Source organism: Labeo rohita, chromosome 19, assembly GCF_022985175.1.
Source record: "Labeo rohita strain BAU-BD-2019 chromosome 19, IGBB_LRoh.1.0, whole genome shotgun sequence".
Lineage (NCBI taxonomy): Eukaryota > Metazoa > Chordata > Actinopteri > Cypriniformes > Cyprinidae > Labeo > Labeo rohita.
The window spans coordinates 13,118,890-13,137,418 of NC_066887.1; the positions used below are offsets into that span (position 1 = coordinate 13,118,890).

At 36.2% G+C, this 18,529-nt stretch overlaps 1 protein-coding gene across 1 annotated transcript in view; it reads left to right on the forward strand.

The window, feature by feature from the left end:
• Positions 1–10,902: 10,902 nt before the first annotated feature.
• Positions 10,903–18,529, forward strand: part of gabbr2 (gamma-aminobutyric acid (GABA) B receptor, 2) — a 242,494-nt gene continuing 234,867 nt past the window's right edge. The window contains exon 1 of the mRNA XM_051136519.1: positions 10,903–12,027. Within this exon, the coding sequence (XP_050992476.1) occupies positions 11,716–12,027 (312 nt within the window). The 5' untranslated portion in view covers positions 10,903–11,715. The remainder of the gene's footprint in view (positions 12,028–18,529) is intronic.

An 18,529-nucleotide genomic window follows, 5' to 3' on the forward strand; every position in this document is an offset into this window, starting at 1 on the left:
GACAGCCACCTCCTAATTGAAAGCACCCAACAAATTACGATGTTATATATATTAAACTTACCAATATTTAAATATTGTGGGTTTCAATAGATAATAGAAGAACCTTAATAAACATCTAAGATTTTAATACTTTTAATGCTTTTTAAAATGTGTTTTTGGTTGTGGGACAGCAGTTTGCACCAATTTTGTAGAATGGCCCATATACTGATATACTGACACCACCTAAAATGTAAAATCCACCTTTTTCCCGAACGAGGAAGTCCATCTGGAACTTTGCTGTACATTTCCGGTCTCTGGTGTTTCTAGTCAAATTAACGTATTTTCCCAGCTGATAATATACCGTTAAACCTATGAAAATGGTTTTAAAAAGCACATGACGCCATATTTTCATCACGTTACAATGTCTCCATGACAGCCTTTTTGCAGAAACTCACCTGTCATTAATGAGTAGGAAGATGACATAAGCGTCTCGTGATTAGCTGCACTGAAAACGGAGGGTTTTTCCACAAAATGATAAGAGCACTCATTATTTTAACACTTCATTTTATTATTTCACACAGTTTTTGCTCGTTTGACTGTATAATAGTACCTTACAGGAATTTCTTAAGCTTATTGCCGTTACTGTGACAGCCAACAACACCACAGTGTAACCCCTTATCACATTTTTAAATATTTATTTGTATTGAAAAAGTTTAATTAATTCAGACGATCTTTTCACCCCGTCTTACCACGGATTTCTATGGTGACCAGGAGACATCATGGCGGCGCTCATCACAGCTGTAAAGTAAACAAACAATTTGGTTGAAGGTCAAAAAAAAATCTTTTCTTAAAAAAATTTTTTTTTCTTAAAAAAAATTCTTTATTGAACATTTTATTCATGTGCTGTAAAAGTAACAGATATGATATTTGAATATGATCCAAGTCACAGTGGGTAGTACAGTATTCCAGACTATTATAATTTCATGCTCATACAATATGAATCTGGTGTCTATGCTGGTGTGGCCATGGCCCTGAAGGGATTTCAGCTCCTTTGTTTCAAGCCATCGTAGTTTTTTTTTTTCTCAGCACCAGCCTGACACCAGCCTGAATACAAAGAGCAAACAGCAGATCTGGAGACAGAGCCCATGATTTGCAGTGGGTTTTTGGAGTTTGTAGTTGGAGCAGGGAGATTTAAGGAGGATGACCTGAATGCCTGGAGGGCTGACAGAGATATGTGGCGTGGGTTGGATGGATACAGGGTTAATTGTCCAGAACCGACAGCCACCGTGAGTGACTGAAGACCACACGACTCACTCCGACATGCCATGTGAAGCTTTTGAGGCCTGTGACATCCATGGGGTATTTCAGGAGCCTTCGAGCCAGTCACGTCATGGCTGGATCTGAATCCCAACCAACCAGCTCAGACCTGTCATCATTCAGCTGGCTGGAAAAGTCTTGAAATCGAAGGGTGAGAAATATTCTGATTTCTTTTACTGGAATGGTTCATTATTTACTATTTATTTAAAGACATAAACATTTTGTGTAAGAGAAAGGTCAAGTTTGGTAATTGCTTAAAATCTCCCCAAAGTTCTCAATTCTCTTTTACACTCATATCGAAGGTGTCTTACGGTCACATCACAGAGTCTTTTATCACTGAGATGAACACTTATTTTAAACTAAAATTTAATACTTTAAAGCTCTCAAGATAATAATTTCCCAAGTGCTCCAATCAGTTTTGGTGAAAAGCAACCATATTTTAACAACTGCACAACACAGTTTTGCTGGCCCCCATAGAGTGCTAAAGGCATGATGTAGTTTGGTAGGCCAAAACCTGCAAAAAAGCATTTTAGCACTTCTAGATTCATCGTCCTAAAGTCAATGGGATTTTGGCTAAATGCCTGAAGGTCTGTGGTTAACACAATCTCAAGATAATTTCACACTTTATTCTACAACATAAAATAGATCAGTAATACTCCTTGTGAATTTTTTTTTTTTTTTTTTTAAAGCTTTTACTTGTCTTTAAAACAAGGCGGTTGCTAACAAGTGGCTAAATGGGACTACAGAGGTTGTCTGGGACATTAAACATAATCATGCTGAACAAGTAAACTCATCTACTCACTAATCTGCTTTCACAGCCTCATTGTGTTTATAATCATGCTCCTGCAAGCTATTTTAACTCAAACTTTGGTTTTTAAATAGAGACAGAAAGAGTTGTCGGAACTCACTTACATTTAGGCTTCAAAAGTAGTAAAATTATTGTTCATTTGTGAAGATCATGATAAACAAAACATGTTAGAATTAGCGATGTAACCAAATTATCAGCAAAACTATCGCAATATTATTAAGATATTATATTGTTATTCTAACATAAAAGGTCTTTAAAATGGTGTTTTGTTGAGGCTATCAGCTCGTGATCCGTTTTTTGCAAGCCTCAGAACGTCTCTGTTCACACTGAATGAATGCAGTGAACTTGTTTGTTGCATAGACTGTGAGTTTAGCGCGTTTGGAAACGCGACGGACACCAGTTATGCTTTATTTTATTAATTTTGCAGTGCAGCTGTTTTAAAATATATGGTTATTACTGTTGTTGTTGTTATTATTATATTCTAATTTATTTGGCATCCTAAAACACCAGTGTTAATGTAATTTAGACTAATTTAGACCCTATAAAGTTCAGGTACAAGTGACTTAAGTTTTCTTAGTTAAGAACATGGGTTGGAGCTCTTAATTTTGAACACTCTAAGTGCATTAGATAGAATAATTTAACTTCAAATATATAAGCTTTTCTTTTTTTTTTAAATATAAAATATCAATATTTTTTTAAATATCATATTGCGACATTATCGTATCGTGAGATTTTGATATCATTACATCCCTAGTAAGAATCATAAACTTTTGGTCACAGAGCTTATTTTTTGCAACAATCCAAAAGGCAGTGGAAAAATCCTGCTGGGGTTTTGTTGAGAGAACCAGGGTTACACAAACTTCTGGGTTGGCCTAAAAAAACACATCCTCACTCTATAGAGTGGGGAAACTATGACGTCACTTTGTAGGCCGCAGAGTGAGCGAGTTTTTGGATGTGGTAAAATGAAACTTATTTTAGTGTATATCCTTGCTTCTAAAAAATCCTCAATCTATATGCTTTCTAACAGTTTCACATGGCCGTAAACATTAAATTTTAACGTGGCTTTAAGCACCATGCATCATTAAAGTTTCACTTTCACCGTGACTAATCCGGTGGTGTTTGCATGGTACAAACCCAGAGTCTCTGTATCAGAAGGGAAGCGATTAAACGAGCATCTTGTAACTGGTGCGTTTTATGTTGTAGAATAAATCGTTAAAGTATCTTGAGCTTGTGTGACCCACGGACCTTATTTTAGGGGATTTAGTTAAGTTCCCATTCAAAAAACCCATTGACCTTGGGACCGGAACCGGAAGTGCTAAAATGCTAACTCGCCTCTGGGTTTTTACCTACAAAGTGACGTCATAGTTCCACCACTCTACTGCTGTCCTGCTCACTAGCTAGCGCTTCACACTCCAAACCAGTAGGTGGCAAAAGAGCACCTTTTATTTTGGTTTGCCAACCACCATTAAAGTGATAGTTCTCCCAAAAATGAAACTTCTGTCATTAATTACTCACCCTCATGCCATTCCAAACCCATAAGACCTTTGTTAGTCTTCGAAATAGAAATTAGGATATTTTTGCTAAAAGCTTTCTGACCCTGCACAGACAGCAATGCCCAGAGGTAGTAAGGACATTGTTAAAATAGTCCAGGTGACATCAGGGGTTCAACCTTATTTTGCAGCTACGAGAATACTTTTTGTGTGCAAAGAAAACAAAAATAACTTTATTCAACAATTCCTTATGTGTCAGCTGTAACGCATGCGTCGTTATACTGTCGAAAGAAGAAACCGTTTAATAAAGTCCTTATTTTGTTTCCTTTGTGCACAAAAAGAATTTTCATAGCCTCATAAAATTAAGGTTGAACCACTTTTGTCACATGGACTATTTTATTGATGTGCATACTACCTTTCTGGGCCTTGAACGTGTCAGTTGCATTGCTGTCTATGCAGGCTCAGAAAGCTCTCAGATTTCCTTGAAAATGCCTTTGTGTTCTGAAGATAAACACAGGTCTTATAGGTTTGGAACGACATGAGCGTGAGCAATTTTTGTTCTGTTTATTTATGTTTTTCTATAAATGTTATGCCTCTGGTCAGAACGTGCCTCTGGTGAGAACAAGTAAGATAGTATATCTATAAACAGAATATATCTATAAACAGCAGAATGGTAGTGTTGGCAGAGAAATGAGTGTTGTTCTCTTCTATTTTAGGCAGCACGAAACAGGGCGAGCCTTCAGCACATTCACTAATGAACAGAGCATCTGTTTGCCCAAACACATACAGGTCGAAGGCTCAGTATGCTGAAACAGCACTGAGACGCATTTACAACCTTCTCTGGCTCCCTCTGTGCATGAGTTGCTGGGAAAATGAGTTGTCTGCAAATTCATCAGCCTCAACCTGAAGTCTCATGTTTGGACAGGATATTGCTCACATTAAGGACAGCCAAGCATCTGTCTGAGCGCAGTGGAAGAGTGGAAGTTTCTTACTGATGTTGAACCTTGCAGGTGATGGATGTGACAGTGAGCTGGACTCTACTGGAACTCTCCACAGACACTTAACCATATTGATCACGGTGTTTGTTGGGGGTTGTTGCTGTACAGTCAGTGGGGAAGCAGGCCTCAGGAGGTAGTCAATCTCCTGCCGACAAGACGAAGGTGGGGCCAGAAATTTGAGAGCTTTTATTTTGCTTGACAGAAGAGCCAAAGAGGATGATATACAGACCGTGCTGACACTCACATCGCCATGTGTTTTAAAATATGATTTACAACTGTGTTGTAAATTGTGTTCTACTACAATTTATAAATTACAAAATAGATATATTTCTAAGTAAAGTAAAATGTATAACATCTGTTCAACAAAGAATCCTGAAAAAAAAAAAACTCTTCAGAGTTCATCTACATCTATCTGTCAATCCATCAGCAATAACTCAGCATATTAAAATGATTTATTAAAGCATTAGTTCACTTCCAGAATAAAAAAAATCCTGATAATTTACTCACCCACATGTCATCCAAGATGTTCATGTTTTTCTTTCTTCAGACAAAAAGAAATTAAGGTTTTTGAGGGAAACATTCCAAGAGTTTTTCTCCATTTAGTGGACTTCAATGGCGATCAACGGGGTGAAGGTCCAAATTGCAGTTTCAATGCAGCTTCAAAGATCCTAGACGAAATTGTCTAGCGAAACCATAGGTCATTTTCTAAAAAAATGTAAAATGTATAGATTGTTTAACCAGAAATGCTCATCTTGCGCTAGCTCGACCCTTAGCTCGACACATTACATAATCACGTTGGAAAGGTCACGTGTGGTTAGTTCTTTGTCTGTGTACTTTGGTTCAAAAATGTAGGGTAAGGCAAAAAACTCATCTCATTTTCTCTTCCAACTTCAACTTCAAAATCGTCCAACATCGTTGTTTCACCTTTTTTTGTAAAAGGCATTTAACTTTCTTTGCACGTTCGCTTTGTAAACACTGGTACTTCTGCCTATGTAGTGCGTGATCTTCCAACGTGATTACGTAATGCATGAATTCGAGCTAGTGCAAGATGAGCATTTGTGGTTAAAAAGTATGTAATTTTTAAAAAATTTTTTAGAAAATGACCGATCGTTTCGCTAGATAAGACCCTTATTTCTCGTCTGGGACCGTGTAGAGCCCTTTAAAGCTGCATTGAAACTGCAGTTTGGACCTTCAACCCATTGGCTCCCACACTATCCTGGAATGTTGTCCTCAAAAACTTTAATTTCTTTTCAGATGATGAAAGAAAGACATGAACATGTTGGATGACATAGGGATGACATTTTTCAGCAGTGAATCTTGGATTATTAACATGCTAGGAAATTGTTGCCTTTAAATTGTGGCTACAAATGCAGAGTGGTCTAAAAGAATTTGTCTAAATCTCAATGCTGAGATGTAGGCACCTCTCTCGTCTTTCTAACAATTTAATCCTTAATCTGTATATAATCTGGAGAACAGTAGGAAAAGAGTCTCGGAGTAGGATAAATGAAACCGCAAAGAAGGTCAGGAAGTGTCATTTTTCTAGGGTTAGTCCATCACAGTTTAGACACATGATTTCTGATTGAAAAATAGTCAATAGTCAAGTCCGTGCACCACATGTAATTTCCAAAATGTTTGCCTGAGACAACCAGAGTAAAGGTCTGTGCTTGGTCTATGCAATGGATCTATAATACACATAGTATATCCTAAATCTATTGACAAAATCTATTCAGCCTACCTCCACACGGAGTATGTGTTTTACACAGCCTGCTGTAAACGGGTTGAGAATCAATCACACCGAATCTAGTTGTTATGCATGGGATTCGCAAAACTGGGACTTCTGACTCACAAAGCAGAAGCAATTCTTCAACAGCCCTGAAACCTTCCCTACTACATATGCGTGCCAGAAACAAATAAGAACAATTGCACCTTTTCGCCGGCGGAAATACATCACAGCGCACGGCTCCTTTTTCAATAGAGCACTCTTAAGACTCAAGAAGCTGTTTATACTGTGATTAGACTTGTGCTGGTATTCTTCAAGGTCAACATTCTTCATATTCTGCTCTCTAATAAAGTGTTCCTAAAAGTGTATGTTATTTGTTCTCCTGAAAACACCTTCTCCTTTGGGCACAGGTCTGCTCTGGAAGCGCAAAAGCTGCAGTCTCAGAGCTCAAAAAGGGCTGAAAGCTCTGAGACCGGAGAAGTTAATCACTGCAATTTCATTTTCAATTTTGGTGAGAGACTTGAGGGACCTTCCCCAGAGACGGAAGCTGTCTTACCGGTGGAATCAGAGAGAAAAGGTATGAGGCCTTCAGAATAACTTCAGCAACTCATAGAGTATTCACCAGAGCACGACCATTGAAATTTGAGCTTGTGCTCAGCTGCCCTGACTTTGCCAGTTCTCCTCTTACAAGCAAAATTTCTGTTTTTCACCCAGAATGACAATGCTCAGGTGACACTTGAGAAGAATTACAGTGCTATAAAGGGGCATATTGTTGGTTTGTTCCTATACACAAACTTCAAGAAGTCAGTGTGTAACAAGAATACGTATCGTTCATAAGATCTAGGTTGTTTTTGACAGAAGCCTCTTCTGTTAACCAGTGCTGATTTTTTAAATTCAAAAATGTAAAATAGTAATACTGTGAAATATTATTACAAAAGCTGTTTGTATTTAAATATATTTTAAACATAATTTATTTCTGTGATGGCAAAGCTAAATTTTGAGCATCATCACTCCAGTCTTCAGTGTCACATGATCCTTCAGAAATTATTGTAATATGCTGATTTGCTGCTTAAGAAACATTTCTTATTATTATCAATGCTGCAAACAGTTGTGATGTTTTACAATGTGTGGAAAAAAATATATTTTTTGCAGGACCCATTAATGAGTGGAAAGTTCAAAAAATCTTTTGTAACATTATAAATGCCTTTACTGTTTTGATCAATTAAATGCATCGTAGAATAAAAGTATTAAAGAGATAGTTCACCAAAAAATGTAAATTCTGTCATTAATTACTCACCCTTATGTTGTTCCAAACCTGTAAGACTTTTGGAACGCAAATGAAGATATTTTTTTTTGAAATCCGAGAGCTTTCTGACCCTGCATAGACAGTAATGCAACTGAAATGTTCAAGGCCCAGAAAAGTAGTAAGGACATTGTTAAAATAGTCCATGTGACATCAGTGATTCAACTGTGCACAAAGAAAACAAAAATAACGACTTTATTTAACTATTTTATCTCTTCCATTTCAGTCTTCGACATGCATTCACAAGAGTACTATGATGCAGGTCAGAAAGCTCTCAGATTTCATCAAAAATATCTTAATTTGTGTTGCAAAGATGAACAAAGGTCTTACAGGTTTTGAACGACATGAGATTGAGTAATTAATGACAGAATTGTCATTTTGGGGTGAACGATCCTCTTAATTAAACACTGACCCCAAACTTTTATTATATATATAATTATTATATAATTTCTATAACAAACTTTACCTTTTTTATAATTCTGTAGGGGTGACATGCTCTAAATCACGTTTTAATTAATATTTGTTGAAATGACTTACATTTGATAACATTTTATAATACCATTTCCTTAATAAATAACTAGATCTTTGCATGGCTACTTCATGAGGCTTCATTTTTCATTCCCACTGTTTTGAATATATGACATTCAAAATTCAGGATGCATCCAGCAGGAATGCATTGTCAGTGCTGCACTGAAGAATGTCCTCAGGCTGTCCCATTAATCTCTATTAAGTGGAGACATGTCAGACAGGGCTGTGAGTGTGTGTGGCAAGTCGGCAGATAGCTGTGTGTTCACCTGCATCAAGTGTGGACTTCACAGGATCTTCAGGGCATTAATTCACCCAGGTTCTTTGAGATATTTCACCATAAATATACATATTCTGATGTACTAATTTAGTGTATAAGTTGATATAACAAAGGAATAATTGTGGGTCTGTATTGTTTTCCATCTATACAATATATGCTGACTACTGGCAAAAATATACATTCATTTTATCATATTTTATCATACCAACATATTTTTGACAGTATACTGTAGTTATCTCACAATATTTGTGAAAAGTTTGGGGTCGGTACAATTTCATTTTTTATTTTTTAAAGAAATTCATACTTTTTTCAAGTAAAAAATGTTAAACTAATTTCAATTTTAAATACTGTAAATGGTGTTCTTTCTATTCAACAAAGAATTATGAAAAATTGTAGCATTGTTTCCACAAAAATATTAAGCATCACAACTGTTTTCAACATTGATAATAATAAATGTTAATAGAAAAAAAAAAAAATCAGCATATTAGAATGATTTCTTAAAAATCATGTGATACTGAAGACTGGAGTTATGGCTGCTGCAAATTTAGCTTTGCCATCGCTGAAATAAATTAGCACATATAATATTCAAATAGAAAACAAATATGTGCAGTTGTAATAATATTTCACAATGTTATACTTTTACTGTATTTTCTTGCATATTTATTTTACATAAAATATATGTATTTTATGTGTATTTTGCAATCTTATGTGTATTTAAATAGAAACGAATATATGCAGTTGCAATAATATTACACAGTATTAGTCTGTATTTTTTTTTATATTTTATTTAGCAATCTTACCGACTTGCATAACTTTATTTTGGAGATTAAATATTATATTGCAATCTAAATTATTTGTAAAATGCACAGATGTGTAAGTGAATGTCTTGAGTTCATATATATCAGCTCACAGCTAATGAATGAAACGTAAAATTGTAAATTAATCAAATTCAATTTTGAATGATTTGATTTTAAAGACCAATACTGACTAAATTTCTATAATCGTTTGACTTCATCTTTCCGCTTTCTATTCTGAGCGTCCCTGTATTTTAATCCACCACATTCGTGCCTGATTCTTATCATATTCTCTAGCAGAAAGGAGGGAGGTGTCTTGCATAAAGCAAGCAGATGGGACAACAACTTGACCTATTTCTTCATCTGGAAATCACACAACAGAAAGCAATTCACAGACAGTGGTAAGAGACGTCAGCAAGGCTATGTATAGAGTCTCCGTATAGTGATCGAACCAGTAAGATAAGAGCCCTCAGTTTACCAATACGCTGATAGAGCACTTCTCTGCTGCACTGTTTTTATGATTTACTGTATTAGTATGGTACTCTTATTTATAAGTGCTCTTATTATTGGTATTATACTTGGTTAATGGTGTCAGGCCTCTACCATGACGCAGTGAATCTATCGGTCTATCAATGCTTAACAACATATGTTCATTCTATCTCACAAAATATATTTGACAATATACTATATATATGCCACAATAGTTGCCGTCAAAAGTTTGGGGTCAGTAAGTCAGTAAGTTTCAAATACTGTAAATGTTGTTCTTTCTATTCACCAAAGAATCCTGAAAAATTTTAGCATGGTTTCCACAAAAATATTAAGCAGCACAACTGTTTTCAACATTGATAATAAATGTTAATGGGGGGGTAGCATATTACCAGCATATTAGAATGATTTAAGATCATATGACAGTGAAGACTGGAGTTATGGCTACTGCAAATTTAGCTTTGCCACTGCTGTGTAAAACATATTTGTGACCCTGGACCACAAAATCAGTTGCAAGTAGCACCAGTATATTTGCAGCAATAGCCAAAAATACACTAAACTTTCTAAAAAAATCATTAGGATATTAAGTAAAGATCTTGTTCCATGAAGATATTTTGTAAATTTCCTACTGTAAATATATCAAAACTTCATTTAGACACTTTAAGGCCAATTTTCTCAACATTTAGATTTTTTTGCACCTTCAGATTTCAAATTTTCAAACAGTTGTATTTCAGCCAAATATTGTCCTGTCCTAACAAACCATACATCAATGGAAAGCTTATTATCAGCTTTCAGATACAATTAAAAAATACCCTTATGACTGGTTTTGTGGCCCAGGGTCACATTTAGATATTGTTGAAAATTATAATATTAATATATGTTAATACAAGCACCATTTCGAGTGTCTTCAGTCAGAGGTGACTTCCGGTGAGAAGCATATTATTACTGCTAAACTGTTGTGAAATTTGTTGCCTGTTATTATTTTCATATCAAAACAGATCTAGTTAAATCTCTATACGTCTGAATGGCGCATTAATTAGAAATGATGCGCAATAACTTGAGAGAAAAGTGAACTTTATCCACATACAGGGCTGTTATAGCTAGATGGCAGTGTTTATTTTGCTGTAATGTTGTATGTCGATGGCAAAAAAACCCCCCAAAAAACAATGTGCAGTATGATTTGACTTAATCGTAGAATGGAAAGTCCTTACTCACGACTGAATCTAGCTTTTAAAAAAGCTAACTAGCTTTTATAACACTCGACGCCGCTCGTTATATTTACGTTCTGAATACATATTTTAAAACGTAGTCTATTGGGCTCAGGTGGGCAATTTACCTCATGGATTTCCTCAGAGGAGACAGTATGTAGGTTATTGAACGCGTTACGAGTGAACAGCTCCCTTGTCGGTCTGTCGGTCGGTTGTTTTTTCGAAGCACATCTCTCGCTGTGAAGAATGTTTTCTGCCTGTGTCGCGCGCGCTCACACACGCGCGCACGCATACATGCACAGCGCGGCCAGCGCGCGAAAGAAGTGAAGCGCATCCGCCGAAGCAGCAGCATCGGAGTCGCACGGATATCCTCACTCGGATTGCTTTTACATACCACCGCCTCACCTATGCGCTTTTCACACGGGGATGCAACTCCTCAACTGCTTGGAATATATTCGGCTGTTACATTTGCATTCGCAGTAGCGGCTGACTCAAATCAGAGAGCGCGCACCTCTGCGTAACGCACAGGCGGTGGATTGTGATGTGCGCATTCGGTGGTGGATTGGAGGTGAAAGGAGGAATTGGATCGGACAAGATTTGATAAGGACCCGTAAGAGGAGAAGCAGCTTAGTTTATAACCTCTGTGACTGGACACCCTCTGGTTTTACGCATCGTTTCTACTCTCGAGATCGAGTGCGCAAGATTGCATGTCATGTCATTTCTCTTTGACTGATCGCAGCATCCAAGAGGAACCTGAAGACTGCGATGCCAGGACAGTGAGAAGGTGGATCTCAGTTGTTCGGTAGCATGGCTCCGTCCCGGAGGGACTGCAGATGTGACATGATCTTTCTGTCGGGATGCCTACTCCTGTCCGTCTTGGGATTTCAACCTGCACTGGCGAAGGTTTGCAACGATTACACAAGGCACGGCCTGGACAACAACTGGTACACGAGGGATGGTGAGAAGTTGCCCATCATGGTCCTGATGCCGATGAATGAATCAGCGCTGATGAGCAGCATCAGTCAAGGCATCGAGCCGGCCGTTCAGCTGGCCATCCAGCACATCCGCGAGTCCAGGCAGTACTCCTTCTCGCTCATCACCAAAATCTACGACACGGAGGTAAATGCGTGCGTTAACGTCTCCGTGCATGTTGCGGGGCTAAACTGCGGGCAGTGTGTGCGTTCGGCGTGCGCTCATGTGGAAAACGCGATTTTTCTGGGGTTTGTGCAGTGTCGAGCGATTGTGTCCTATCAGATGTTTGGAGGAGGCAAACCCAGCAAGTTTGTGCTAGTCAAGTGTACACAGGTGTTGCACAATCTTGATGAACATGCAGCACAGTCGTAAGTGCTGCATGTTTTGTCACATCAGTCACCTACAGAAAATCACTTGTCTTGCTTATTTGCATGAAAGGGTCAGCATTAATCCTTATTTTGTCAGTGGTTTGTGCAAGTATGAGTTCTGCATCTTTTCGCAATTCAGCTGTAAGCTGATACACAAGCCTGTTAGTTCATATAAACCGGTCTGTGAAACAGCTGTAATCATTTCCTTGCTATAATATTAGGGGTCAGTTGCTGAAAAACAGCTTAAACCAGCCTGAAATTTAGGTCTTACGTTTACAGGTCTTAGCCGGTTTCAGCTGGTCTCCCAGCCTGACCAATTGAAAAGTGCCCAGCAGCAAGAACACAGTCCTGGAGAGACCAACTAAAACCAGCAGTGTAAATAAGACTGGTTTAAGATGTTTTTTTTTTCTTCCAGCAGGGTAGTGTTGGTTTTCTTTACACCTGAAGATGGCAGTAATTATTTTACGTGTCTTTTTTTCTCTATATGACCCAAAGTCTTTGAGGATAAATACACATTTTGAGTACTTCATACTAATTTTAGGTCTCAGTAATTCCAGATGGAATGAATTTGTTGAATTTGATGAAGTTAACCCTTTGTTATTCATTGTCTTTGACAAACTCATATCAATGTCCAACCTACAGCACAGATAATTTAATATGGCACGATAGTTCATAGTTTGCAGCATTGATAACATATGTAACCCTGAATCACAAAACCAGTCATAAGTGTAAATTTTTTGAAATTTAGAAATCTGAAAGCTGAATAAATAAGCTTTCCATTGACGTAGGGTTTGTGGGGATAGGACGATATTTGGCCAAGATACAACTATTTGAAAATCTGAAATCTGAGGGTGCAAAAAAAATCAAAATATTGAGAAAATCACCTTTAAAGTTGTTCAAATGAAGTTCTTAGAAATGTATATTACTAATCAAAAATTACGTTTTGATATATTTATGGTAGAAAATGTACAAAATATCTTGATGTTCACTTCATATCCTAATGATTTTTGGCATAAAAGAAAAATCAATCATTTTGACTCATACAGTGAATTGTTGGCTATTGCTACAAATATACCTGTGCTACTTACGACTGGTTTTGTGGTCCAGGGTCACATATATTGAAATTTGGGCTTAGTTAATGAAAAGCTTAATAAATCTAAGCGACTGACTTGTTAATTGACTTACAAAGGTGCGACCCAATAAATAACACTGTAGGAAAAGTGTAGCCCCACAGGTGATTTTTTTTTTTAACAAAGTGTATATTCAATTTCAGGCTCTTATGGCTTATTTTTTAAACAGTAACGACTGAGAAAATGTGAAAATTACTCCTTCATGCACAAGGCACTTTTTGGCCTCTCACCATGTACTATTTGCGGTAGTGTGATAACCTGGGGAGACGAGAAGCTAATCAATCGGTATTTATCACCATACTTTCATATGTGTGACAACAGGGAAATGAGAAAGCGCGGGAAAATGGGTAGCTAGATGTTTGCGTAATTACCAAAGTGTAAATTACCAAGGCGTTAAAATATCTGTGGAAGCTAGATCTTGCTAGATTAAAACAGACTGCCGCTACGTGTGCTATACATGCTTTAAGTTGAAGTGTTTGAGATGAGCATGAAGATCCATGACCCCTGATGTCCGGTGGTGCCTTGGCAATCCATTGTGCATTGATTGTCGTATTGATTTACCGGCGTTTTGTTAAACAAAACTGTTTCTTCTTACAAACACACACTGTTGCTGCCTTTGCTTCTGTTTGGGCAGGGATGCACTCATGCATCTGAAATGCTTTTGAGTAATATTCCTCTACACTTTTTGTCACAGTCATAAGCTGAATATGTCAGTAGTTGGCACTTGGCAGCTATTTTTTTTTTTTACAGCAGCAATATGAACAGATTTTACATCAGGCATCTGTAGATATAACATATAAAGCGATAACCAATGATGCATGACATCATACATAAACATCATGCTAAATTTTGTAAAACCAGGTGCTTGGTATAAAGTTGAATGTTTATGTTTAAATGTTTAAATTAAATGTTTAATTGCAAATACACGTATATATACATACATACATACAGTGCCTAGTGAAAGTATTCAAACCCCATTTCAGTTTTTTAATTTTAATAAATTTGCAGTTGTCACAAATAACAGAAAAGTTACAGTGTATATATGGAGTGTAGATTGATGTGGGAAAAAATTATTTAAAGCAGTTTAACGTGAGATTGCAACATAAAACGTGAAAAAAAATGATGGGGTTTGAATGCTTTCGCAAGGCAGTGCCTCCTCAAAATGTTGGATGAGAAAAAAATAGTACAAAAATAAGTAATGCACATATTATAAAATCTAACATTAAGAAGTGTATAAATCACTTGTTTTTCTAAAGAAATATTGTCCAACTGCAACACCAGCAGGTAAAGTTACTGAGCCTATTGAGTCACATGAGAGGAGCACTGTAAAAAATAAAAAACACAATTTGTTGAGTCAGCTTAAAATAATTTGTTACCCTGCTGCCTTAAAATTTTAAGTTCAGTCAACTAAAATAAGATTATTCAACTTAAAATGTTAAGTTGTACTAAGTGATGGGTAAGTAACCCAGCTGCCTTAAAATTTTAAGTTCATTCAACTCAAATATCTAAGTTGTCACTTAGTATAATTTATCATTTCAAGTTGAATAAACTTGTTTTGAGTTGACTGAACTTAAAATTTTAAGGCAGCCAGGTTACAAATTATTTTAAGTTGACTCAACAAATTGTTGCAATATGATTGGATATGACTGGTTATGATCGGCTGTGATCGGTTAATGCGATAAATCCCACCACTTGTCAGTCTGAATTAACAATATAATCTTGTTAATAGGAAGACTAATTTAAAAAAGTAAGTAAACAACTCTACATTTACACTATAAAAAAACACAATTTGTTGAGTCAACTTAAAATAATTTGTTACCCCGCAGACTTACCCTGCAAATTTTAAGTTCAGTCAACTCAAATAAGTTTAGTCAGCTTGAAATGTTAAGTTGTACTAAGTGAAAACTTAGATATTTGAATTGACTAAACAAACAATTTGGTTTGTTAAACTTAAAAGCTGGGCTTGTTACCCAGCCAGCTTCAAATTTTAAGTTGAATGAACTCAAATATCTAAGTTGTCACTTAGTACAACTTAACATTTCAAGTTGACTAAACTTTTTTTTGAGTTGGCTGAACTTCAAATTTTAAGGCAGCCGGGTAACAAATTATTTTAAGTTGAATCAACAAATAGTTTTTTTTACAGTGTAGACAAAACCACTTTATGTCAAAATAAGATCTAAAATGTGAACCTGGACCACAAAACCAGTCTTGTTATTTCTAGCAATAGCCAAAAACACACTGGATGGGTCACATTTTTCTTTTATGCCAAAAATCATTAGGATACTAAGTAAAGATCATGTTCCATAAAGATATTTTGTACATTTCCTAATGTAAATTTATCAAAATGTAATTTTTGATTAATAATATGCATTGCTATGAACTTCATTTGGACAAGTTTAAAGGTGATTTTCTCAATATTTTGATTTTTTTTTTTGCACCCTCAGATTCCAGATTTTCAAATAGTTGTGTCTCGGCCAAATATTTTCCTTTCCTAACAAACCATACATCAACAGAAAGCAAATTTATTCAGGTTTCATATGATGTATAGATCATAATTTACACTTATGACTGGTTTTGTGGTCCAGGGTCACCAATGAGATAGAAACATGATCTGTGAGAGTTTTTATTATATTTGTTGTTACTAACGCTAACATAAAACTGTTGGTATCGAGAATTAAAGAGAAAAATTATATGACTAATTTACGAACATCTCAAATACCGATGACCTCTTGAGATGTCCTCATAAGATGTGTATGTCATGTTTCATTGTATTTCCAGCATTGTCTTTAAACATTTGGTCCTCGCAAGTAACGCCAAACCTGTTTGTACACACACGCACTGACACGACACTCGCAAACAGTAAACAAAGCAAACAGTAGTAGCTGTGCGTATGCATGCAAGGATTTAACAGGGCAGATGTAAGTAATCAGTCCCAGAGCAGAGGCTCTTTATCCCTTTATCCCCTCTCAACGCATCCCCAGGCAGGCAAAACCCATCCGTTCGCCTGCGCCTGGGTGCTGCCGGCCGTGCCCACAGCGCTTAGCCTTTCACAGATCCACTTGAAAGATCTGGAGAGAAATTAAAGAGAGAAGCCCACGTAACATTTGCACTGCGAAGGACCCCCTCAGTATCTTCAGTGGACTGGAGATCATTAGCTGTGCTAAAGGTCACGGTTTGGTCTTAGATCATTCCGACAGCAGGGATGCCCATCGTTTTTGTAGGGGTCCACTTTCATCTGCGGTAAATGATATTGTTTGCCTCGAGTAGTTTTCTTCCGCTAAAATAGTGAGTGAGGCACAAATAGAAATGGAAAAAGCATTGATGTACTTTCATTGTGCAATTATTTTGAAAAGGCCTCAACTCTTGTCATTGTAGTGCTTATTTACCTGCATACTGATATATCTTTCAGGTCTGCAGACGCAGTTTTTCATTTATGGAAATGTTTTTTCTTCTCTTTTGTGGTATGTAATTGATAATGTGGTTCAATACTTTACATTTAGAGAATTTAATTTGCTCCAAACTCAATCGCCATGTTCCCTATCGCTCTGGTGCCTCTCATAGAGTTTTAGCAAAGGGAAACAGCAAAAAAGACCCCAGACAAAGCATTTAGTGCTTATTTTAAAGCTTTGCGACTAGATCTCATGTTATGTTTTTTTATTTAATGCCCATGCCATCTACAAAGGATTTTATCTGTTATCTTTCTAACAGGCAAGATTGAGAGGCCTTATTTTTTTGTATGTAGAAAGCTCTTTCTCTTCATGAGGGGGTTTGACTCCACTGAAGTGATACTCTTGACCTCTTTGAGCCCAGCTCATGCTACCACCCTGGTGTCATGCGTACAGATATCACTGGAGCTTACGCCTCACGGAGGAGCAAATGCATCTTGTCAGATTTGCACACAGAGTGCAGGGACCCTTGCAGAGCTCTGAGCCCTTGCCATACATTTCTGTTATTCTCAAAAGACCGAAAGCCCCAAGCTTATGTAAAGCATCCTGTCGTGTTGTCGCAATGAGTTACGATTTCTCTAAAAAGCATTGCCATAATAGCTCACATTAAATTAAACTGTGATGTGTCTTAAGATGACAGGATATATGTGTGTTTGAACATATACATCTCAATTTTCTAGTAAAACAACATTGGCCAAAAGAAGGAATTGATTGAAATTTGTTGAAATTATGTATTTAGTAATAAAATTGATGTTTCAAGCTGCTGCTATTTTACCTCATGATACTGTAACAGTATTTGCATGGAAGAATCAATATTTTGCTGCAATTTCCCATGTTTCTAATTGATAGAAAAAATGATCCATTGCAACTGTAATAGTATTTCCCTGTGATTTAGTGATATTTTATTCTGTTCTATTATATTAATAGTATTAATAGTAATCGTAATAATTATACTAGTTTAACACAGTGCATATACGTAATATACATTACCAGTCAAAAGTTTTTGAACAGTAAAATTTTTAATTATTTTAAAGAAGTCTTTTCTGCTCACCAAGCCTGCATTTATAGCCTGCATTCAGTAATATTGTGAAATACTTTTACTATTAAAAATAACTGCTTTGTATTTGAATATATTTTAAAATGTAATTTATTCCTGTGATCAAAGCTAAATTTTCAGCAGTCATTACTCCAGTTTTCCTGTCTCATGATCCTTCAGAAATCAAGAATCATTTATTATTATTATTATGAATATTTAAAACAGTTAAGTACATTTTTTTTGTCAGGATTCTGATGAATAGAAAGATCCAAAAATCATTTATGCCATATCATAAGATCTATACCATTAAAAAGCTTGATGTCAGTATAATTTAAGAAATTATAGAAATTAATACTTTTATTTAGCAAGGATCCCTTAAATTAATCAAAAGTGTTGATAAAGACATTTATAATGTTACAAAACATTTCTATTTCGAATAAATACAGTTATTCTGAACTTTCTCTTCATCAAAGAAACCTGAAAAAATCTACTCAACATAATAATAATAACAGATGTTTTTGAGCAGCAAATCAGAATATTAGAAAGATTTCTGAAGGATCATATGAGACTGAAGACTGGAGTAATTATACTAAAAATTCAGCTTTGAAATCACAGGAATAAATTACATTTTAAAATATATTCAAATAAAAGACAGTTATTTTAAACAGT